Source organism: Mercenaria mercenaria, chromosome 12 (assembly GCF_021730395.1).
Source record: "Mercenaria mercenaria strain notata chromosome 12, MADL_Memer_1, whole genome shotgun sequence".
NCBI lineage: Eukaryota > Metazoa > Mollusca > Bivalvia > Venerida > Veneridae > Mercenaria > Mercenaria mercenaria.
In genome coordinates this window covers 29,289,226-29,314,613 of record NC_069372.1, presented here as the reverse complement: position 1 = coordinate 29,314,613, position 25,388 = coordinate 29,289,226, and the positions used below count along the sequence as shown (strand labels likewise).

At 36.5% G+C, this 25,388-nt stretch overlaps 1 protein-coding gene across 5 annotated transcripts in view; it reads left to right on the top strand.

The window, feature by feature from the left end:
- LOC123534966 (mediator of RNA polymerase II transcription subunit 15-like) overlaps window positions 1–25,388 on the top strand; it is a 286,252-nt gene that overhangs the window by 119,120 nt on the left and 141,744 nt on the right. For 3 of the 5 annotated variants that reach the window (XM_045317468.2, XM_045317466.2, XM_053519545.1), the window contains 2 exons: window positions 1,713–1,778; window positions 10,062–10,126. In XM_045317468.2, coding sequence (XP_045173403.2) covers window positions 1,713–1,778; window positions 10,062–10,126 — 131 coding nt within the window. The remainder of the gene's footprint in view (window positions 1–1,712; window positions 1,779–10,061; window positions 10,127–25,388) is intronic. The other 2 variants (XM_045317469.2, XM_045317467.2) reach the window with 1 other exon arrangement.

Here is a 25,388-nt window from a genome sequence, read left to right as displayed (position 1 = left end):
AAAAATGAGGTCACCAGGTCAGATCAAAGGAAAAGCTAGTTAACACTCTAGAGGCCACATTTGTGACATTATCTTAATGAAACTTGGTCAGAATGATGATCTTTAGGTCAAGTGCAAATCTGGGTCAGGTGGGATCAAAAACTAGGTCACCAGGTCAAATCAAAGGAAAAGCTAGTTAACATTCTAGAGGCCACATTTATGACTATATCTTAATGACAGTTACATTTTACTGTCAAATCGCCAAATAGTGGAGCGCACTGTCTTACGGATAGCTCTTGTTGTATATGCAAATTTTAATCCAAGTGTTGTGTTATAACATATTGTATACATAATATTATAGTACAATATTGTTTATACATCATTGACAGATATCAAATCATTATGTTATCCTGCAGTAGAGAGGTACCTTCCAGTAGGGGACTTTGTATTGCATGGCAATACTTAATTCACTTGTTTTATGAGTTATGTGCAGACTTCAGCTCCATTTTAATGCACAAATAATAAAAAGCTCAAGGCTTTAAATAGTAAATAAATGTTCATTCATGTTTCTGATTAATGTTTAATACTGATATTGGCTATAGCATATTTTTACATAAATATACATTGCCAGTCCATAGCTTGTGTTATTGATTGGTCTATATATACATTGTCAGTCCATAGTTTGTGTTATTGACTGGTCTGTAGTTTCAAACAAATGTTTTGGGGGCTGAGGTTAAAACTGAAGACAAAAAAAATATTGAGCACTAATTATGTCTCCCACCACACAGTGGTGTAGGAGACATATTGATTTACTCCAGTCTGTGTCTGTCTGTCTGTCAAAAAGCTTGTCCGCACTCTAAATCGAACATTTCACATCCGATCTTCACCAAACTTCAACAAAATGTGTCTGCCAATAAGTGCTTGGTTAAGTTCGATAACTAGCCAAATCGGCCTAGGCACTTCGGAATTATGGCCCTTGATTTACCAAAAACACTCAGATTTCTTGCGCAGTTTTACCCCTAAACCGGCGCCTATATTACTAGTAGTATAGGCGTCCTTTTGGTGTCAAGAAAGCGCATGCACATGTGGATTAAGTAAACAGTATATAAAGACTGACTTACCATTTAGATGATTAGGCAGTTGTGGGAGACATGCGCTTTTCTCAAAAGCATCTATAGTTTGACTACTGACTGGCAAGCCATTTAGTAAGTGTATAATATATAATAGTTGCTGAAGTTCACTTATTAACACAGGTTGAATCAATGTAATACAAGGCAAATACTTGTAGCTGATGTTTTGCTAGAAGATTGAATCGCCACAGTAATAGTGAGACAATGTGTCATGAGCAACACCTAGACCCCTAGTGCAAAGGTCAGGTTCACACCTGAAGGTCAAAAGTCAAAAATGGATCTTTTCCTGCCCAGTCAGTAAAATGTTTTTATATAAGCTCATGTGCCATATAGACCCAATTAAAAAAGATTACACACAGGTCATTAAGTTTGGGAATTTCTGTAATAAGTTAGACCTATTGATTATGTGGAACAAGTGGTAAATGGTTGTTAATTGTGTTTTCAGAAATTTCCATCTATTGCTGAAAATATATATTAGAAGACCAACATTTTGAAAATTGTGTTATTTTATTCTGTAGAGAACTTACAGCAGTGAAATGCAGAACATCTGCATTATAGGAAATGAATGAAATGCTCACAATCTTGCTTTGTTTAAACTTACAGCAAGTGAATTATGCCACAGGTGGGTTTGGTACATTGGTTAGACAAACACCATTTGGCATGAGTCAGGTAAAATATCATCTCAGATAATGCTGTCACCTTGCACTACACTGATTCCCAGAATTCCTACCCTTACCTACCTGTCAGAATGTTCATACATCAGTATATAGTAGAAACATGTTTTAATGAAGCACTTGATGCACCTGCTGTAGCATCTTTGGATGAACCTTTCTCAAGTTCATTTAAGTAGTTTCACTGAACTGCATTTATGGGCTGCTGGAGCTAAAAAAAGCAAAACACTTCAATATTTCTAAGGAATGGCTTGATGGATGTTTGTAACTAGCTGAAAATGTCAATCTCAGGTTAGCATTTATGGCAATTGTGGCTCTGCTGTAGCATTATGCTCATGTGTTTCAGTAAAAAGTTTACATCTTAGATATTAAAAACAAACAAGACATTGTTGTTGACCAGACCCATGTATGAAATCTTTCGGCTTCTTGCAGTGTTAGGCCTGTTACTTTCTCTTAGTTCTAGATGATATTAAATGATGATACAGATTTTCAAGACAAGCACAGTTCTATATTTACTAGTATATCTAAATTCTGACAGGTCAGTGGTAAAGGGGTGTGGAGGAGAATCATTTCTCATCATACCAAGTCTGCCATCACACTGCAAGGTTTCTATGGTGTTTGTGTCCATGCTGCTTATATTGTTCACTATAAATGTGTGTTTAATACATGTTCTGCTGTCTTTGTCTGGTCTTGGGTTTATAGGGTTAGGGATAGATTCTATATTATACTCTTTAAGCAGAATGTAGTAATACGTGTATGTCATCCATAATGTCCATATAGAATATGTTCGTAATAACCAAGCTAAGTTTAACCAAATTAAAAAATCACTTGTCTGATTTCAGAACAATATTTCATAGATACATTGATATGGTGGACTGACCTACCAAATTCCTCCAGATCATTCTATTAACATGTAAAACTGGCAGTAAGTGTTCAGACAAGCTTCCTGTATAAAGAGCAAGCTATAGTGGGAAATTTTATAGTTATCTTGTAAAAAAAAATGTTTTTTGTTTGACCATATTTAAAAACCATGTCTGCATGGGGGCATGGTCACTGAATCTCCAATATGTATGAAGTGGGGATTAGAGAAATTCTTGTCAGAGATAAAAAGTTTCTTGAGGACTACAAACATTTTTCTTGTTACTCATAATCATAAAAAGCACAGTCACAAGGGGATAAAGTCACTTCTACATAATTATGTGTATAGCAAAAACTTGAATTTGGTGATGGACTTTATCAAGTTTGTCAAAGAATGAAGGAATGCTGAAATTAAAAAAGGCTTGAATTCTTCCCATGAAGGGCTTGATAGATGCTCATTAAACTTTACCATTAGTCATCCATGTATGGTTCTTTCTCAAGTACCTTCAAATGGCTCATCTTGACTGCACTTAGATCTCAAAAACTGAACAAGTTCTCTTGAACTGCTGAATGGATGTTAAACCAACTTGGTCAAAGCAATGTCAAATGGTCATGGTCAGGTGATCTTCAGCGTAATGGCCCTTGAGTTAATGTACACCTGGTAAACTACAGAGCTACCTCTTTAAGAGGTATATGTTAAACTGCTCTGTTGCAACTTCCGAGGTAGTGCACGTCGCTATAAAAGAGGTGAGTGTCATCATATTTTTTGCATTTTTACAAGCAGTGTATCGAATATCAAAAATCGAGGAATGGTAGGCGATGTAGGTATGATTTAACTTTACAGGGAACTTTAAGTTTGCTAATACATTCATAATTTGTGGTCGTGGTGATGTTTACCAACAAACTGATTTAGCAGTAAATTTGGCCATTTCGCCATGTAAGCAGTATAAAAACAATACACTGAAAAATTATACATATGTATATCAGATGGAACGGTTAACTTTATATTATTAATCCCCCGCCGTGGCGGAGGGATTATTGGAATTGTCTGCGTCCGTCCTTCCGTCCGTAACAAAATCGTGTCCGGTCCATATCTCCTAAACCCCTTGAAGGATTTTCATAAAACTTGGGTCAAATGATCACCTCATCAAGACGATGTGCAGAACCCATGAGTCAGCCTTGTCGGTTCAAGGTCAAGGTCACAACTCAAGGTCAAAGGTTTGAGCCTGCCATTTTGTGTCCGCTCTATATCTCGTAAACCCCTTGAAGGAATTTTATAAAACTTGGGTCAAATGATCACCTCATCAAGATGAAGTGCAGAACCCATGAGTCAGCCATGCCAGCTCAAGGTCAAGGTCACAACTCAAGGTCAAAGGTTTGAGCCTTCCATTTCGTGTCCGCTCTATATCTCCTAAACCCCTTGAAGGAATTTTATAAAAGTTGGGTCAAATGATCACCTCATCAAGATGATGTGCAGAACCCATGAGTCAGTCATGCCGGCTCAAGGTCAAGGTCACAACTTAGGGTCAAAGGTTTGAGCCTTCCATTTTGTGTCCGCTCTATATCTCCTAAACCCCTTGAAGGATTTTCATCAAACTTGGGTCAAACGATCACCTCATCAAGGCGATGTGCAGAACTTATGAGTCAGCCATGTCGGCTCAAGGTCAAGGTCACAACTGAAGTCAAAGGTTTGAGCCTTCCATTTCGTGTCCACTCTATATCTCCTAAACCCCTTGAAGGCATTATATAAAACTTGGGTCAAATGATTACCTCATCAGAACGATTTCAGAAATTATCAGTCAATCATGCCAGCTCAAGGTCAAGGTCACAACTAAGGGTCGAAGGTTTGAGCCTTCCATTTGGTGTCATCTCTGTATCTCCTTAACCCCTTGAAGGATTTTCATCAAACTTGGGTCAAATGATCACCTCATCAAGAACTCATGAGTCAGCCATGTCAACTCAAGGTCAAGGTCACAACTGAAGGTCAAAGGTTTCATCTCTGTATCTCCTAAACCCCTTGAAGGATTTTCATGAAACTTTGATCAAATGATCACCTCATCAAGATGTTGTGCAGAATTCATGAGTCAGGTATGTCAGTTCAAGGTCAAGGTCACAGCTAAAATCAAAGGTTTACCCTTTCACTATCTATAGCAGTGGCGGGGGATTTAGCTGTCTTTCAGACTGCCTTGTTTCAAATGAGGACAACCCAAAGTAAATATTAAAATGTTTTATTTGAACACAATTCATGCAACACAGAGCTATCTCCTTAGCGACATGACTATCTCCTTCATGACAGAGCTATCTAGCTCTCACAATAAAAAGTGAATAATTTTACTCCCGAACTATTTTCGGTACATACTTTATTTCAAAATGCATTGTATATTTTACAGCTATCTCACGCCTACTCGGTTTGCTTCTTAATATTAGTTAAAATGTAAATATTTGACAATGAAAGTGCTTTCATGACGAAATTGCCAAATTTACTGCTAAATCAGTTTGTTGGTAAACATCACTACGACCACAAATTAAGAATGAATTAGCAAACTTAAAGTTCTCTGTAAAGTTAAATCATGTCTACATCGCCTACCATTCCTTGATTTTTGATATTCGATACACTGCTTGTAAAAATGCAAAAAATATGATGATACTCACCATTGTTGATGTTCTTTTATCGCGAAGTGCACTACCTCGGAAGTTGCGACAGAGCAGTTTAACATATACCTCTTAAAGAGGTAGCTCTGTAGTTTACCAGGCGTGTAATGTATTAATTTATTAGTAATGGTTTTCAAGTTGCAAGAGTAGAAAAGATTAATGGTTAAGAAGATTTTATCTATTATCAGATCCCCAGTTGTAGCACAATATGGTCCTAGTTAGCAGACTAGTAGAAATTCAGATATATTCATTATGCTAATGTTTTACGGTAGACACTGATATGAGCATACTCCACATCAAGTAAAGTTTAATTGTCAGGTAATATGTTGCCGTAACAGTTATAGAATTATATAAATTACTGTTTATTAGTTTACATAATTTGAAATTCAGCTTTTATATAAGTTTAGCAATCCATCAAGCTATTGAAGACAATGTTATTTATGAAAAATGCTAATCTAATCTATAACCCAAGACACATTTTTTTTTTTTCTGTAAGCAAGTTCTTTCTTTTGAAAATCACTTAAGCTTGTGCAATAACACTGGTATCAGTCTTACCTCAGTTATAGTACTCATCACAACTAAATGGAACTACATGCATACCTTCCTTTTGATAATATCAATTGTATTATATAGGTTCAATGTGTATTGTTTTCTTTTTGATGAAATAATGCCCCTTTTAGCACACCTGAGCATGAAATGTTCAGGGTGAGCTATTGTGAACACTCACAACAGGAAAAAAATGAACAATCTTCTTCTCCAGAACTGCAAGGCCCAGAACTTATATTGGCTTATAGCATTTTCTAGTCATCCTCTTAGAGTACCAAAATTGTTCAAAGCATGATGCTTGGCCTCCCTTCTTGGTATAGGTGGATGGTCTGGTGTCCATCGTCCTTCGTCATTTGTCAACATTTTTATGTTAAACATCTTCTCTGAAACTATGGTCAGAATTACACCAAACTTTGTCAGTAGCATCCAGGCATAGAACTCGATGTAGTTTGTTCAAATGGTTAAGCTTGGCCCCTTTAGGGGCCACCAGAGCTCAGAAGAAATAGAAAAGCCTGTAAAGAACTTCTTGTCATGAATCGCTTGATGGATTTTCATCAAACTTGGTCAGTAGCATCATTATAAGGTCCTCTCCTGATCTTATTCAAATACGGGCACTAGGCTCCTTTCAGGGGTTGCAGAGCTAAAAACAAATATATCTTGTAACAACTTTCTTGAATGAACAGCTCAATGGATCTGAAACTTGGTCTGTAGCATCATTATAGGGTCCTCTCCAAAATTTATTTAGTGGAAGCACTTTGCACCTTTAGGTGCTACTAGAGCTAAAAATAGGATGGAACATTATGAGATTTGGTCTATAGCATCATTATAAGGTCATCTCTCAAATTTATTCAAATGGGGCGTTTGGCCCATTTTAGGGGCCGCTAAAGCTAAAATGAAAAGAGAAATGCCTTTAAACTTCTTCTTATGAACCACTTGATTGTTATAAGGTCCTTAACCAACTTTATTCAGTTGGGGGGCACTTGGCCCATTATAGGGGCTACTAGAGTTAAAAAATAGAAGTACCTTATAAGAACTTCTTTTCATGAACTGCTTGATGGATTTTCATCAAACCTGGTCAGGAGGATCATTATAAGATCTTTTCCCAAAATGGTTTTCATAGGGGCAGTTGGCCCCTTTTAAGGGCGAAAAATAGAAATACCTTTAAATGACATCTTCTCATGAACTGCCTGATGGATTTTCATCAAACTTGGTGTGTAGCAGCATTATGATGTCCTCTCTTGAATTTGTTCAAATGGGGGAGCTGCTAGAGCTAAAATTAGAAATGCCTTCAAATGACTTCTTCTTATGAATTGCTTGGTCTTTGGCATCATTGTATGTCTCCTCCCAATTTTGTTCATGTAGGGACACAAAATTGCCCCATTTAGGGTCCACTGGAGTTAAGAATAAAAATATGCTTAAATGACTTCTCCTCACAAACCACTTGATGGATCTTCAACAAACTTGGTTTGTAGCATCATTGTATGGTCCTCTTCTAGGGGCCACTAGAGGTAAATATAGAAAAATCTTTAAATGATTTCTTTTCATGAACCACTTTATTGAACTTTGTCTTACAGTAATGGTTCTGCTCGGTCACTTTTTGGGGACATTAGATCTAAAATTATAGAAGAAGCAAAAACAACTTTTTATCATGAAGGTTGTTCTAATGGTTATGCATTTTTAGCTCACCTGAACTTTCAGGGTGAGCTATTAGTATAGGTGGATAGTCTGGACTCCGTTGTCCTACGTCCCATTGTACTGCATCCTGCGTCAACATTTTTACTTAAACATCTTCTCCTCTGAAACTACTGGTCAGAATTACAGCCTCGATCAGCGGCATCCTGGCAAACTTTGTCCGTAGCATGATTATAAGGTCTTCTCCCAAGTTTGTTCAAATGGGGGCACTTTGCCCTTTCTGTGGCCACTAGAGCTAAAAATAGATATACCTTTAAATGACTTTTTCTCATAAACTGCTCAATGGATCTTTATCAAACTTGGTCTATAGCATGATTATAATGTCCTTTACCAGATATGTTCAAATGAGGGTTTAAAAAGGAGCTTAAAATAGTTATACCTTTAAAAGACTTCATCTCATGAACCACTTGATGGATCTTCATCAAACTTAGTCTGTATCATCATTATGAGGTCCCCTCCCAAATTCTTTCAAGTAGGGGCACTTGGCCCCATTTTAAGGGCTGCTAGAGCTAAAATTAGAAATACCATTAAACAACTTCTTCACATTAAGCCTTTGATGGATCTTCATCAAACTTTAGTTTATACTGATTTGTTTTAGCTCAATTGTGATGAAAGCTTTAAGCTTATTGTAACCACTCTCGAGTCTGCTTCCTGGAAAAACCAGTACTGGTGTCATATGAGAAGTCATGGTCATGACCCCAGTGGGGCTCGAACCCACGACCCCTGGATTGATAGACCACCGCTCCCCTTTATTCATCAATCTTTGTCTGTAGCATGATTATAATTTATAAGGTCCTCTCCCAGTTTTGTTCAAATGGGGAAAGTTGGCTCCTTTTGGAGCCACAAAAGCTAAAATTGTGCATTTGGCCTATTTTTGGGGCCACTAGACCTATAAATAGAAATACCTTTGAATGACTTCTTCTTCTGCTGTAGCTAAAATAGAAATACCTTTTAACAACTTCTTCTAATGAATGACTACACAGATTTTTATCAGACTTGGTATGTAGGATCATTATAAGGTCCTCCCTGAAATTTGTTCAAATGGGGGCAGTTGGCCCCTCTTAGGGGTTGCTAGGGCTAAAAGTAAAAATACCTTTTAAGGACTACTTCTCCTGAACCACTCAATGGATGTTCATCAATCCTGGTCTGTAGCATCAACATAAGGTCCTCTCATAAATTTGTTCAGTTTTGAGTGTTTGGCCCCTTTAAGGGTCAGATAGTTGAGGTCCTCTTCAGGTTAGCGACTAAAGCCCAATTGGGCCTCTTGTTTGAAATGTCTGTTTCTTTGCATGCTAAATATCATCTACAGTCATTGCCGTTTAATTTACTGTATAGCTAAAGATTAACAACCAGTCCTTGATTTTGCTTTATAATGCATGAATGATGTAGTTTTGGCAGGAAATTGTATACTTTTCACTCATTGACATTTTTTGCTGTGGACAGTATATCAAAGCTTAGACTTGTCACTTGAGAACCAAAATACTCGGTTTTTCATAACTTTCTTAATAGTTAATTTATAATGTTGAAATTTTGCTGAAAGCATTTAATGCACATATTAATTATGTGCCAATTTTTTTTCCCATCTGTGTAAATTAAGGAATGACAGTGTAAAAGAAAATTTAAACTATTTGTATGTTTAAATAATATTATTTCATTTCAAACATCTATGACCAAGGCCAGAAACATTTTTACATGTTGAAACACTCTCTTGTTGAAGGAAAACTACTTTTTGAAACTCATGGAAAAGGTCTGTCCACTTTTTAGCTCGACTATACAAAGTATAGAGAGCTATCCTACTCAAGTCTGTGTCGCATCCTTCCGCTTCCGCACTTTGGTTAAAGTTTTCATGCACTTTCTATTAAGAATTAGTTTAACATTGATGCTTTTTATATCTCTGCTGTTACTAAATGGATTTAATCAAACTTAAAACGGTTGTTCCACATCATCACTCACATCATGCAACACAAGTTCGATAATGCCGGCACCAGTACATTCTGAGTTATGCCCTCTCTTTACTTATAGAATTTCCAGTTCAAGTTGCAATGCACTTTTGCTGTATCTACAGTATTACTAAATAGATTTGATTAAAACTTAAAATAGGAGTTCTGAATTATTAGCTGCTTGATATGACACATGGTGCATTACTTTTGCAGAAGTTTTCCATGAATTATGTTCCTTTTATACTGATTTAATTTTTTGAGACTTAAGCTATTGTCCATATCTTCATCCACATTTGAGTCATTAAACATTCCAGTGACAACTCCAGCTTCCTCAGATGTACCCTATTTCACAATCCAGCATCGAAATAGTCCAGCGCGCTGTCTCCTGTGTCAGCTCTTGTTTATGAAGTGTTTTCCAAATTTTCAAATTAAATTAAAAAGAGGATTGAAAAACAAACAGAATACTGATATTAATTTTTTGGAAACAAAGAGAAACCAGAAATAGATACAGGTACTACTGATTATTTCATGTACTTCTTTCTTAAGGTAGCAATATAGATACATACTGTATTTAAGTGTTGGTATAATTACAGGCTAGTCCACAGATAGCAAGCAATCCACCAAGCCAGGGAGCTATACCATCCCCTGCACAACCAAGGTAAGATTTGCCATAGAAACAGAACACTTTCTGTATGTCATTTGTGCAGAATGGAGTACATGTAAAGAAAACTTCAAGGGTCTTTTAGCTCACCTGAACTTTATTCAGGGTGAGCTATTAGTATAGGTGGACGGTCTGGCATCCATCGTCCTTTATCCTGCGTCCTGAGCCAACATTTTAACTTAAACATCTTCATCTGTGAAACTACTGGTCAGAATTTGATAAGAATAAAAATGGCCCCCACAAAATATGCATGTGAAACAAAACCATTTCATTGGTAGTTATCTATAATTTTATGGTCACCCTTTGTCCGTCGTCAGTCCGTCCGTCTGTCCGTGCGTCAACAATTTCTTGTCTGCACGATAGTGGTTTCATTTATGATTTTATTTTAACCAAACTTGCACACAACTTGTATCACCATGAGATCTCGGTTCCTTTCTTGAACTGGCCAGATCCCATTATGGGTTCCAGAGTTATGGCCCCTGAAAGGGCCAAAATCAGCTATTTTGACCTTGTCTGCACATTAGCAGCTTTATTAGCTCACCTGAGCACAAAGTGCTCAGGGTGAGGTATTGTGATCGCTCACCTTCCGGCGTCCATCCGTCCGTCCGTCCGTCCGTCCACACTTTCCTTTAAACAGTATCTCCTCCTAAACCAACAGGCCAATTTTGATGAAACTTCACAGGGATGTTCCTTGGATGGCCCCCTTTCAAAATTGTTTAAAGAATTGAATTCTATGCAGAACACTGGTTGCCATGGCAACCGAAAGGAAAAACTTTAAAAATCTTCTTCTCAAAAACCAGAAGCCCTAGAGCTTAGATATTTGGTGTGAAGCATTGCCTAGTGGACCTCTACCAAATTTGTTCAAATCATGACCCCGGGGTCAAAATTGACCCCGCCCCAGTGTCACTTGATTTTACATAAGAAAATCTTAAAAAATCTTCTTCTCAAAAACCAGAAGCCTTAGAGCTTAGATATTTGACATGTAGCATTGCCTAGTGGACATCTACTAAAATTGTTCAAATCATGACCCCAGGGTCAAAATTGACCCTGCCCCAGGGGGCACTTGATTTTACATAGGAAAATCTTCAAAAAATTTCTAAAAATAAACCAGAAGGCCTAGAGCTTAGATATTTCACATGTAGCATTGCCTAGTGGACCTCTACAAAATTTGTTCAAATCATGGCCCCCAGTGTCAAAATTGACCCCACCCCAGGGGTCACTTGACTTTACACAGGAAAATCTTCAAAAGTTTTCTAAAAATAAACCAGAAGGCCTAACTCTTAGATATTTCACATGTAGCATTACCTAGTGGACCTCTACAAAAAATTTTCATATCATGACCCCCTTGGTCAAAATTGACCCCGCCCCAGAGGTCACTTAATTTTTCATAGGAAAATCTTCAAAAAATTTCTAAAAATAAACTAGAAGGCCTAGAGACTAGATATTTGACATGTAGCATTGCCTAGTGGACCTCTACAAAATTTGTTCAAACCTTGTCCTCCGGGGTCAAAATTGACTCCGCCCTAGGGGTCACTTGATTTTACATAGGAAAATCTTAAAAAAAAATTCTAAAAATAAACCAGAAGGCCTAGATCTTAGATATTTGACATGTAGCATTGCCTATTAGACTTTTACAAAGTTTATTCAAATCATGACCCGTGGGGTCAAATTGACCCTGCCCCATGGGGTTACTTGATTGTACATAGAAAAATCTTCAAAATTTTCTAAAAATAAACCAGAAGAGCTTAGATATTTGACATGTAGCATTGCCTAGTGGACCTCTACAAAAAAGTTTTCAAATCTTGTTTTTAAAGTTACTTAAAGAAAATTCCAACTATATTTTCTCATAATTCTTTTGATTGATTTCTATTATGATCTTTTGACCTTGAAGACTTGTCCTTAATTGCAATAATAACAGGTGAGTGATATAGGGCCATCATGGCCCTCTTGTTTATGATTTGATTTTTACCAAACTGGCACACAACTTGTATCACCATAAGATCTTGGTTCCTTTCTTGAACTGGCCAGATTCCTTTATGGGTTCCAGAGTTATGGCCCCTGAAAGGGCCAGAATTAGCTATTTTGACCTGGTCTGCACAATAGCAGCTTCTTTTATGATTTGATTTTAACCAAACTGGCACACAACTTGTATCACCTAAGATCTTGGTTCCTTTCTTCAACTGGCGAGAATTCATTATGGGTTCCAGAGTGATGGCCCCTGAAAGGGCCAAAATTAGCTATTTTGACCTTGTCTGCACAATAGCAGCTTCATTTAAGACTTGAATTTAATCAAACTTGCGCAAAACTTGTGTCACCATAAGATCTCGGTTCCTTTTTTAAACCGGCCAGATCCCTTAATGGTTTCCAGAGTTATGGCCCCTGAAAGGGCCAAAGTTAGCTATTTTGACCTTGTCTGCACAATAGCAGCTTCATTTATGATTTGATTTTAACCAAACTTGTATTACCACAAGATCTTGGTTCCTTTTTTGAACTGGCCAGATTCCATCATGGGTTCCAGAGTTATGGCCCCTTAAAGGTCCAAAATTGGCTATTTTGGCTTTTGCAGCCATATAGAGACTTCATTTATGGTTTTTTTGATACAAACTTCCAAAATATCTTCAACAACAATAAATTTTGGATATCATGACAAATCAGATCCAATCGTAGGTTCCAGTGTTATTTTATATCTGATTACCTCTCCTGATTGTAATCAAAGTGGATTTATATCAGTAAGTACTTATAGGACTTATTTGAAATTTCATTATTGTCATTAGTTGGACTGAGCCAATCAGGGTAGATAACTATGGACTGATTTTATTTCAGATTACCTCCCTTCATTTCAAATTAAAATGGGTTTATCTCCGTAACTAATAACCGTAATAATTCTATTTATAGCCCATGCTCTAATAAAAGCCCAGTCCCGACTTTTTGTAAAAAAAAACGGCCTTTTTTTAGAAAAAAATAAAAAAATACAATGTTACCTAATAAGCGCCCATACTATGGATCTTAGAAAATAATCCTACCTTTTATCAGTTAAACAGCGAGTTGTCTTATTTCTCCTCTGATGTAAGATCGCATACATCACTTTTCTTGTCTTTAATTCCATATATTTTATATGAACACAGTATTTCAATGCCCACTCCTTGCACGAACAATAGCACTATCACTGTGTTCGTTTTCAGGTTCTAATATGCATGTCAGTATAGTTCCAAAAGGATGATTATTCTTAAGAACATGATAACCTTTTATGGCTGCTTTAACTGAAGCTAACACACATGCCGCCATATCATATATACATGTAATGTGTATTGACCCAGGTAAACATGTGCTAATGCAAAGGCGAGCGCTTTTATGTCACGTCACTAGTCTGGCATTTCGAGACAGGGGTCCCACAAGGGATTATTAATCAATATTGGATTCAAGGCGCTTTGATCTAAAACAATAGGGTGTTGTTTAAATTTGCTTGAAAATGAGAGAATCATCAAGATTTTGAATGTTTGCAGTTGATTTGTCTCTAATATTCGACTTTTGAGCCGGTCGTGTTTCTAATAAACGCCCGGGCTATAAATAGAATTATTACGGTACTTCCCTTTTACATTACTATAAATAGCGTATTTTTAGTAACTTTTTAGCTCACATGTCACGAAGTGACAGTGTGAGCTTTTGTGATCGCGCAGCGTCTGTCGTCCGTGCGTGCATCCGTGCGTAAACTTTTGCTTGTGACCTCTCTAGAGGCCATATTTTTCATGTGATCTTTATGAAAGTTGGTCAGAATGTTCATCTTGATGATATCTAAGTCAAGTTCGAAACTGGGTCACGTGCGGTCAAAAACTAGGTCAGTAGGTCTAAAAATAGAAAAACCTTATGACCTCTCTAGAGGCCATATTTTCAAAAGATCTTCATGAAAATTGGTCAGAATGTTCACCTTGATGATATCTAGGCCAAGTTCGAAACTGGGTCACATGCCATCAAAAACTAGGTCAGTAGGTCAAATAATAGAAAAACCTTGTGACCTCTCTAGAGGCCATATTTTTCATGGGATCTGTATGAAAGTTGGTCTGAATGTTCATCTTGATGATATCTAGGTCAAGTTCGAAACTGAGTCAGCTGTGGTCAAAAACTAGGTCATTAGATCTAAAAATAGAAAAACCTTGTGACCTCTCTAGAGGTCATACTTTTGAATGGATCTTCATGAAAGTTGGTCAGAATCTTCACCTTGATGATATCTAGGTCAGGTTCGAAACTGGGTCACGTGCCATCAGTAACTAGGTCAGTAGGTCAAATAATAAAAAAACCTTGTGACCTCTCTAGAGGCCATATTTTTCATGGGAACTGTATGAAGGTTGGTCTGAATGTTCATCTTGATGATAACTAGACCAAGTTCGAAACTGGGTCAACTATGGTTAAAAACTAGGTCAGTAGGTCTAAAAATAGAAAACCCTTGTGACCTCTCTAGAGGCCATATTATTCACAAGATCTTCATGAAAATTGGTCAGAATGTTCACCTTCATGATATCTAGGTCAAGTTCGAAACTGGGTCATGTGCCATCAAAGACTAGGTCAGTAGGTCAAATAATAGAAAAACCTTGTGACCTCTCTAGAGGCCATATTTTTCATGGGATCTGTATGAAAGTTGGTCTGAATGTTCATCATGATGATATCTAGATCAGTTTCGAAACTGGGTCAGCTGCGGTCAAAAACTAGGTCATTAGGTCTAAAAATAGAAAAACCTTGTGACCTCTCTAGAGGTCATACTTTAGAATGGATCTTCATGAAAATTGGTCAGAATGTTCACCTTGATGATATCTAGGTCAAGTTTGAAAATGGGTCACGTGCCATCAATAACTAGGTCAGTAGGTCAAATAATGAAAAAACCTTGTGACCTCCCTAGAGGCCATATTTTTCATGGGATCTGTATGAAAGTTGGTCTGAATGTTCATCTTGATAATATCTAGTTCAAGTTCAAAACTGGGTCACATGAGCTCAAAAACTAGCTCACTATGTCAGATAATAGAAAAAAAACGACGTCATACTCAGTTCAAAACTGGGTCATGTTGGGACAGGTGAGCAATTCAGGACCATCATGGTCCTCTTGTTGATTATTGGCCGTAGGGAAAAACCGAGACCACTTTTATGTGGTACAACATGGATGGTACCTTCAATTTTTAGGTGTATTTTGACATATCTGTACCTTGTAAGAATTTTTTTTTCTTTTTGGTTAAATTTCTTCCCTTTGTTGTTCCTGTCCTATGGACTTAGATATTTTTTCTGAGGACCTTCTTGTCCTCAAGTGCAATGATAACAGGTGAGCGATATAGGGCCATCATGGCCCTCTTGTTTTCAAACCTTCCATGAGTATTTATCAACATGCATTTTTTTTTTTTTTTTTTTTTTTTTTCATTTTTAATTTTCCGTCAATATTTATAATCAACATGTGAAGTTTTGTTTCCTCACCTGTTCACCCCACCCCCTAAAAATATATATATATATATATATTTCCATTCCTTTTTTTTTTTTTTTAAATGTTCAAACCTTCAACATGTAAAGTTGCAAAAATTTTAAATGCCCCCGCCATTTAAAGATTCTTATTTGATTGTGTTCTTTAAGGCAGTGTTCTTTTATGTCAAATGTACATGTAAAACGCAACACTTGGTGCCAACACTCAAAGGCAATTTTGTTCCAGTTAAATTCAAGCTACATTTCAAATAACTGTTTTTAATTTTTAAAAGCTAAGCTTATTAAGTAAGCATTTCCTTCAAAATAATTTCTTTAGTAAGGATCAAGTATCATACATTTATATGTACATTTTAAAAACGTTTTTTTTTCTGTTAAAATTGATTTTGACAATAAAAATTTTTGTCTTAGAAAACCCCTTTAAAACTTTTGCGGATTTTTTTTTTGCCATTCCTCACCAAAACACTCGAAAAAAGATTTAATATACGGGGGTGTAGGGGATCCGTATTTACCAATTGGGGGAAAAAAATGGGAAAAACCAAAAATAGGGCTGTAGGGTGCTTGTATTTTTTAAAAGTCCGTTACAATAAAATAGGATTTCCGTATACTTGAAATGGAATTTCTTAGTTTCAATACCCGTTATTATTGAAATACGGGAAATTCTATAAAGGGTTTTCTGTGTTACAACACGTATATTCCGTATTTCTGGTGACGGGAAACATAAAATCGTATATTACGAAAATAGGGCGTATTTTTTCCCATATATTTTTTCTATACAACCCCCTTTTTTCCGTATATTCTGGTATACGGGATAGTTATTTGTTATTTGAAAAAACGGGGAAATTAAATTTCCCCCTTTTTTTGTATAAAACTCCTTTAAATTTCCTTTTATGCGGAATTAGGGTTTTAAAATAATTTGTTATTTCGAAAATGGGGGACAGTATGCCCCGTGTTGTTTCATTACAACCCGTTTTCCCGATTTTTGGTTATACGGGATTGTTATTTTGTATATTTCGAAAAACAGGGATTAAAATTTCCCCGTATATTTTCGTTAAATCCGTATTTTTCCGTATATGCCGGAAAACGGGATTTAAAAAATTTGTATATTTCGAAAATATGGCACGTTATGCCCCGTTTGTTGGTTACAATTGTTTTTTCCCCGTTTACCCAGAAATAGGGATTTAAAATAATTGTATTTTTTAAAAAAATAGGGACTTATATTTCCGTATATTCTTTGTATCAACCCGTATATTTCCCCTTTTTCCTGGATTGGGGGGTTGTATAGTTTGTTATTTGGGAAATCGGGATTAAATTTCCATATTTTCTTCGTATCAACCCCGATTTTTCCCCGTATATCCGGAAATACGGGTTAAATAATTTGTTTTTCGAAAACGGGACGTATTAAATGTCCGTATTTTGGTTGTATACACTCCCTATATTTCGTATATCCCGGAAATTGGGTTTAAATAATTTATATATTTCAAAAATCGGATGCAATCAATATGTGTAGTGAAATTATATTCTCGGCCATTTCAAAGGTCAAACGTTTTGCATTTTTTCGAACTTGTACGTGTATGTAGAGATGAATGCCAATATTGAAAGAAAGAATGTTTATACTATATTAATGAAAAAGCATTCACGGACCAAACAGGAATAAATTTAAATCAAAATGAATGAATCCATATTATCTAGCGTTCCGATTTATTTTAACTTTTAATCTAAATGCCGATTGAGAAAAGAAAGGGTTAATCATTCATCCTATCTTTTGTAGTGATAAATACATGGGATCATCGCCATTGTAAAATCTAATGCAAAGCATTAAATTTAAAACTCTTTTTCTGCCATTTCCAAGCTTGTGCATACAATGAAATATTTATTAGAAAAAAAGGGGAAAACTTACCCATTTATATTTTGTACTGAAAAAGTATATAAGACAGTATTGATACTATTACTTATGAAATCAATTCTAATTTTACAGAACGAAAAAAAAATATATAATGTGTCTGCGTCCAAAGATTCAAACCCAAACCTTTCGTTGATTAATCAGTATTCGTCTGCTACCGACCGAGTAGGTCATTTTTTGGTTTTTTTAAGCTCACCTGTCACAAAGTGACAAGGTGAGCTTTTTGATCGCCGCGGTGTCCGTCGCCCGTCGGCGTGCGCCCGTCCGTCTGTAAATTTTGCTTGTGACACTTTTAGAGGTCACATTTTTCATGGGACTTTATGAAAATTGGTCAGAATGTTATCTTGATGATATTGGTCAAGTTGAACTGGGTCACGTGCGGTAAAAAGTTTAGGTCAGTAGGTTAAAAATGAAAACCTTGTGACCACTCTAGGAGGAAACATTTTTGATGTGATTCATAAAAGTTGGTCGAATGTTATCTTGATGATATTAGGCAAGTTAAAACTGGGTCACGTTGCAGTCAAAAATAGGCCAGTAGGTCTAAAAATAGAAAAACTTGTGACCATCTAGAGGTACATTTTTCTTTGGGATCTTCTGAAGTTTAGAATGTTCATCTTATGTATCTAGGCCAAGTTCGAAATGGGTCCCCGTGCGTTCAAAAAACTAGGTCAGTAGGTTAAAAATAGAAAAACTTGTGCCCATCAGAGGTCACATTTTCATGGGATCTTCGGGAAATTTGGGTGGGAATGTTCATCTTGATGTATTAGGTAAAGTTCAAAATGGGTCACGTGCGTTCAAAACAAGGTCAGTAGGTTAAAAATGAAAACCTTTTTGCCACTTAGAGGTCACATTTTTTGGGATTTCATGAAAGTTGGTCAGAATGTTCACTGATGATATCAGGTCAAGTTCGAAACTGGGTCGTGGAATCAAAAATAGGTCGTAGGTTAAAAAGAAACCATTGTGACCACTCAAGTCCTTTTCCATGGGATTTCATGAAGTTGGTCAGAATGTCATTTATGTTTTAGGCCCAATTCGAAACGGGTTTTATTGCCTTCAAAAACTAGAGTCATAGGCCCCTAAAATAGAAAAAACTTGTGACACTTAGGGTCCCATTTTCGGGGAGTCTTATGAAAGTTGGCAGAATGTTCTCCTTTAAAGGGATATCTGGTCGTCTGAAAGTGGGTCACGTGGTCAAAAAAATGGTCAGTTGGTCTAAAAAAGAAAACCTTGTGACCACTCTAGAGGTCACTTTTTCATGGGAAATTCAAAGTTGGTCAGAATTTTAAATCTGATGATTCTAGGTTCAAGTTTGAAAACTGGGTCAGTGCGGTCAAAAACTAGGTCAGTAGGTCTAAAATAGAAAAACCTTCTGACCACTTAGAGGTCACATTTTTATGGAACTTCATGAAAGTTGGTCAGAATGTTCATCTGATGATATCTAGGTAAAGTTCGAAACGGGGTTTAGTGCGGTCAAAACTAGTCAGTAGGTCTAATAAATAGAAAAAAACCTTGTGACCACTCTAGAGTGAATTTTTCATGGGATCTTTATGAAAGTTGGAGATGTTCATTTTGATGATATCTAGGTTTGTTCGAAACTTGGTCAGGTGCCTTCAAAACTAGGTCAGTAGGTCTAAAAATAGAAAACCTTGTGACCACTTAGAGGCACTTTTTCAGGATCTTATAAAGTTGGTCAAAAACTTTGTCATACTCAAAACTGGGTCATGTGGAAGAGGTGATCGATTCAGGACCATCATGTCTCTTGTTTGGGTTAACGTTGGGCTGACACATTATTGGTCTTTGCGACTTTCCTGTACTTTTGTTGGGGAAATTTACCCCTGGTCCCCCTACGTGCTTTATTTCATGTGACGAGCGAGCACCTGCTTAATGTCTTCCTCACATGGAGATTTTAACGCTCTGAGTGGGGGCTTGGAACCGCACCGGTGGGGCAACTGGTTTTTAAGTCATCGATCTAAACCACTCGACCTCGGAAACCCACTCCAGGTGGGTCGAATCTTTAAACCAACATGTAGATAGCATAGCATTTTTGGTAATAAAGAAAGACTAATCTACCGAAAGTCATTCAGTTTAATATAAATTTAAAGAGCTGTAAATTTTGTATTTTATACCTTTTTGTTCAATGTTCACTTTCAACTGTTATTAATTATAATCATTTAAACGAAAAATATTTTCATATCCCTTGACTTTTGTTTCGAAGTAATTCTGCAGATGTTCTATGTATAGTACGGTGGATAGCGAGGACATAGGGAATATTTATTTTTTTTGTGCGCACGGGTTAGCTACCCACGTGCGTTATGTGGTAATTCACACGTGCGCGGGTGATAACTATCACGTGCGCAATGTGACAGCACGTTATACTACCATGTGCCCATGTGATAACTAACACGTGCGCACGTGTAGCTGATCAATGAAAAATTGTGAAAGATCTGCAATTTTTCTAAATGGATGTCTTTCATAAGGAAGTGTTATTTATTTGTTAGCTGTAATTTACGAAGTAAGTGTTTCTTGTTTTCAAAAAAAAAAAAGGCTGATATCTCGATTAGTTTCGTTTGGGAATATTTCACGTTTCGCACGTGTCAGCTAACAACTGCGAAAAGTGATAGCTATCACATGCGAACGTTTTAGCTAAGATAGTTATTACGTGCGCAAATGTAATCAGCACATTCGCACGTGGTTCTAACATGTGCGAATGTGGTGCTAACACGTGTGAACGTGATAAATAAAATGTTTCCTATGTCCCCTCTATTCCACTGTAGTAACACTGTGGCAGACTATTTTATTTCTCGTGGATGTAGGGTCCTTTAGTATTAACCTAGCACATGTGAATATTTTTGTATATTTCCATAAATTCATTTTCAATGTCAAACATAAATAGCGATACAAATATTACATATATAATTCTTAGTTGATATTATAAATATTGCATGTGCAGGTAGCTGGGCGACAAAGCGTTTAGCTGCCAATATCAGGTAGTGGGTTCGAGTTTTGGCCATACCTTTTCCCCTAAATTATTTGCAAACTTTCACTTATTTGTCAAACGCACCGGATATTTTTGGCCATTTATTAAAGTTACCATATTCACCCGTTGTAAAAAGCAATTATTTAAAATATTCTTAGACAAAAAGAAAGACACATTACCAGTCACAAGCGTACTAAAAATAAATACTTTAAGAGAAAAATAAAAATTATAGAGATAAAAAAAGGTAGCGATAACATCACATTACTTTACTTAAAGCAATGATAAACCGTGGTAACGTGGATGGGGTGACACTGATTGACTGTATAAATACAAATATTGCTTAAAATTACGAAAACGCTCGAAAAATATTGGCAAAGATTAATGAGTGTATTTCATTAAATCAAATGATATAGCATTTACACTAATTTACCCATCTCCACGAAAATAAACTGTACATATAATTTCTGCCGAACAGTTTTTTCTGCAAAATTAATTGATATAATTGTATGCTTTTTAACTAAATCAGATTTGATAGCCCCTGTACCCCAAGCCTGGTAATCCAGTCTGACAATTTCTAAATTTTCTACCTGCAAATTGACAATATCAGAAACTCGATGAATGCCAATTAACACAAATTAGGCAAATTAATTGGGTCTTTAATGCATATATTAGGTATCCAATCGTTGGGAACACGCTTCGTCACGTTCGCGTGTTATATCCCGAAGCGATAAAATCTGGCTCAAGTGACCGCAACGCGATAATCTGTTTATTTCATTTTCAGAGGGAAGGAAGTCACGGTAAGTACTTATTTGATTTATATGTTTTAATTTTTATAAACGATTTTTTTTTTTGTGTGACAAACCAGACCCTGAATTATATTTCAATTAATCGGAAACACGGGTTGCTTTTTATTGCTTTAACAAATTCAGAAGCGTCAAAAGGCAGTTTAATTTTGTAATCTTAAATAAAAAAAAGAATTCAGAATAGCCGTTAAATAGTTCATTCATTCATTCATCATTCATTCGATTGATCATTCTTCACAACCAATCATTTAACTATTATTTCATTCATTCTTTCACCGATAGTCTACAAGGATGTCAGTCACCAAATGTTGATGTTGCAAGTGTTTGAAATAAAAGAAAAATATCGTGCAAAAATCTTTTGATGAATACCATTGGGGTTAAACGAGATTAAGTTGAAAGGACAAAAACAACTCCAGATAGAAGTTTTATTTCGTAGAAGCTAGGTAGCCGAGGCTAGCTTTAAGAATGAATAAGGCGGCACGCACGTTCATTCATTCGATTAAAACTGGAATCTCGGAAAAGCATTAATAAAGTTAATAATTACAATCTTTTATTTTTAGCTCACCTGTCACAAAGTGACATGGTGAGCTTTTGTGATCGCGCGGCGTCCGTCGTCCGTGCGTGTGTGCGTGCGTGCGTGCGTCCGTAAACTTTTGCTTGTGACCACTCTAGAGGTCACATTTTTCATGGGATCTTTATGAAATGTTCATCTTGAATGATATCTAGGTCAAGTTCGAAACTGGGTTTACGTGCCTCAAAAACTAGGTCAGTAGGTCTAAAAATAGAAAAAACCCTTTTGACCTCTCTAGAGGCCTATATTTCACAAGATCTTCATGAAAATTGGTCAGAATGTTCACCTTGATGTATCTAGGTCAAGTTCGAACTGGGTCATGTGGGTCAAAAAAATAGGTCAGTAGGTCTAAAAATAGAAAAACCTTGTGACCTCTCTAGAGGCCATATATTTCACAAGATCTTCATGAAAATTGGTCAGAATGTTCACCTTGATGATATCTAGGTCAAATTCGAAACTGGGTCACGTGGGGTCAAAAACTAGGTCATTAGGTCTAAAAATAGAAAAACCTTTTGACTCTCTAGAGGCCATATTTCTCAATGGATCTTCATGAAAATTGGTCAGAATGTTCACCTTGATGATATCTAGGTCAAGTTCGAAACTGGGTCACGTGGGGTTAAAATAGGTCAGTAGATCTAAAAATAGAAAAACCTTGTGACCTCTCTAGAGGGCCATATTTTTCATGAGATCTTTTATGAATATTGGTCAGAATGTTCACCTGATGATATCTAGGTCAAGTTTGTACTGGGTCATGTTGGATCAAAAACTAGGTCAGTAGGTCTAAAAATGGAAAAACCTTGTGACCTCTCTAGAGGCCATATTTCTCAATGGATCTTCATGAAAATTGGTCAGAATGGTCACCTTGATGATATCTAGGTCAAGTTCGAACTGGGTCCCCGTGGGGTCAAAAACTAGGTCAGTAGGTCTAAAAATAGAAAACCTTGTGACCTCTCTAGAGGCCATATTTTTCCAATGGATCTTCAGGAAAATTGGTCAGAATGTTTACCTTGATGATATCTAGATCAAGTCGAAACTGGGTCACATGGGGTTAAAAACTAGGTCAGTAGATCTAAAAATAGAAAAACCTTGTGACCTCTCTAGAGGCCATATTTTTCATGAGATCTTCATGAATATTGGTCAGAATGTTCACCTTGATGATATCTAGGTCAGGTTCGAAACTGGGTCACGTGGGATCAAAAACTAGGTCAGTAGGTCTAAAAATAGAAAAATTGTGGGCCTCTTGAGGCTATATTTCTCAAAAGGTCTTCATGAAAACTGGTTTAGAATGTCAGCTTGATGATATCTAGGTCAGGTTCGTAATGGGTCATGTGCGGTCAAAAACTAGGTCAGTAGGTCGAAAAATAGAAAAACCTTGGGGACCTCTTAGAGGCCATATTTTTCACGAGATCTTCATGAAAATTGGTGAGAATGTTCATCTTGATGATATCTAGGTCAAGTTTAAAAGTGGGTTACGTGCCTTCAAAAATTAGGTCATTAGGTCAAATAATAGAAAAATCTTGTGACCTCTCTAGAGGCCATATTTTTCAATGGATCTTCATTAAAATTGGTCAGAATTTTTTATCTTGATGATATCTAGGTCACATGTGCTCAAAAACTACGTCACTGTCAAATAATAGAAATAACGACGTCATACTCAGTTCAACACTGGGTCATGTGGGGATAGGTGAGCGATTCAGGACCATCATGGTCCTCTTGTTAGAAAATGGGTACCGGTAATCTGACAAAATAACGCTTTTTTCTAGATGGCACTTTTGCAAAAAATTACATCTTTTGACTCTGTCTAGAGAGAAAATGTTTTTCTCTGCGAAAATATCAGTGTCAGTATGAAGAAATTAATACTATTACAGATTATTTTATCTCTACAGACTTTGTAAGTCTATGTAGAACTAAGCGGTTGAGATGCGTATTTTTTTTCAAAGTATTATATAAAAAAAGGTTGGTAATAATAAAAATTTATATTATGTAGAATTTGATTATTAATCTGAAAGTTATAAGAATTTTATAGTGACCTAAAATAAATTTTTAGTAACATCTTTAAAACCGATAAAGCGGGAGAACAAATAATCCAATTTGTCGATTTCCGTACAAAGTGTTGTTGTTGTAACACGGGGGTGGGGGTGGGGTGAATCGATAACTCATAGCTTTGGTCATTATAATTTTTTATCTGATGCATTTACAGGCAAACAGTTTACTAACGATGTACTTGAATGAAGTTTAAATTAATATTAAAGTGAAATGCGGAACAAGTCGAATATGTATATAATACTTTATTTATTGTCAAATAAAAGTAATATTTAGTAATATGAATATGGTATCTAACATATTTAAAATTGTTACATATTATACATCTAAAACAAAGATTTACTTTCAGGACCATACATGTACAAACAATAAGTAATTGCTCAGCTTAGTCTGTTATTTTAAATCGATTTTCAACGGACCATTTTGACATTTTAACAAATTAAGGTTGACGATATTTCCGATTTACTGGTATTTTTTCAGTTCTATGTTTTATTCCATTTTACAGCTGTAAATCTTCAAATATGACCACAAACGTCTTTTTTTTCAGCAGGGCGCAAAATGATGTACTTAACAGGTTAACCATAAAACCATAAAATTTAAAGTACCTATCACTTGTAGTAATTGGGGTTCCATTTTTATGACCCAGCTTGAAACAACACTGACCGAATATTTCTTATCCCCAGGCAATATTGTAATACACAATGAAATTTAAAGGGTGATTCAACATTTGACACAATTAAATTATCTTATTAATCCCCCGCCGTGGCGGAGGGATTATAGGAATGGTCTGCGTCCGTCCTTCCGTCCGTAACAAAATCGTGTCCGGTCCATATCTCCTAAACCCCTTGAAGGATTTTCATGAAACTTGGGTCAAATGATCACCTCATCAAGACGATGTGCAGAACCCATGAGTCAGCCTTGTCGGTTCAAGGTCAAGGTCACAACTCAAGGTCAAAGGTTTGAGCCTGCCATTTTGTGTCCGCTCTATATCTCCTAAACCCCTTGAAGGAATTTTATAAAACTTGGGTCAAATGATCACCTCATCAAGACGATGTGCAGAACCCATGAGTCAGCCATGCCGGCTCAAGGTCGAGGTCACAACTCAAGGTCAAAGGTTTGAGCCTTCCATTTTGTGCCCGCTCTATATCTCTTAAACCCCTTGAAGGAATTTTATAAAACTTGGGTCAAATGATCACCTCATCAAGACGATGTGCAGAACCCATGAGTCAGTCATGCCGGCTCAAGGTCAAGGTCACAACTTAGGGTCAAAGGTTTGAGCCTTCCATTTCGTGTCCGCTCTATATCTCCTAAACCCCTTGAAGGATTTTCATCAAACTTGGGTCAAACGATCACCTCATCAAGGCGATGTGCAGAACTTATGAGTCAGCCATGTCGGCTCAAGGTCAAGGTCACAACTGAAGGTCAAAGGTTTGAGCCTTCCATTTCGTGTCCGCTCTATATCTCCTAAACCCCTTGAAGGAATTTTATAAAACTTTGGTCAAATGATG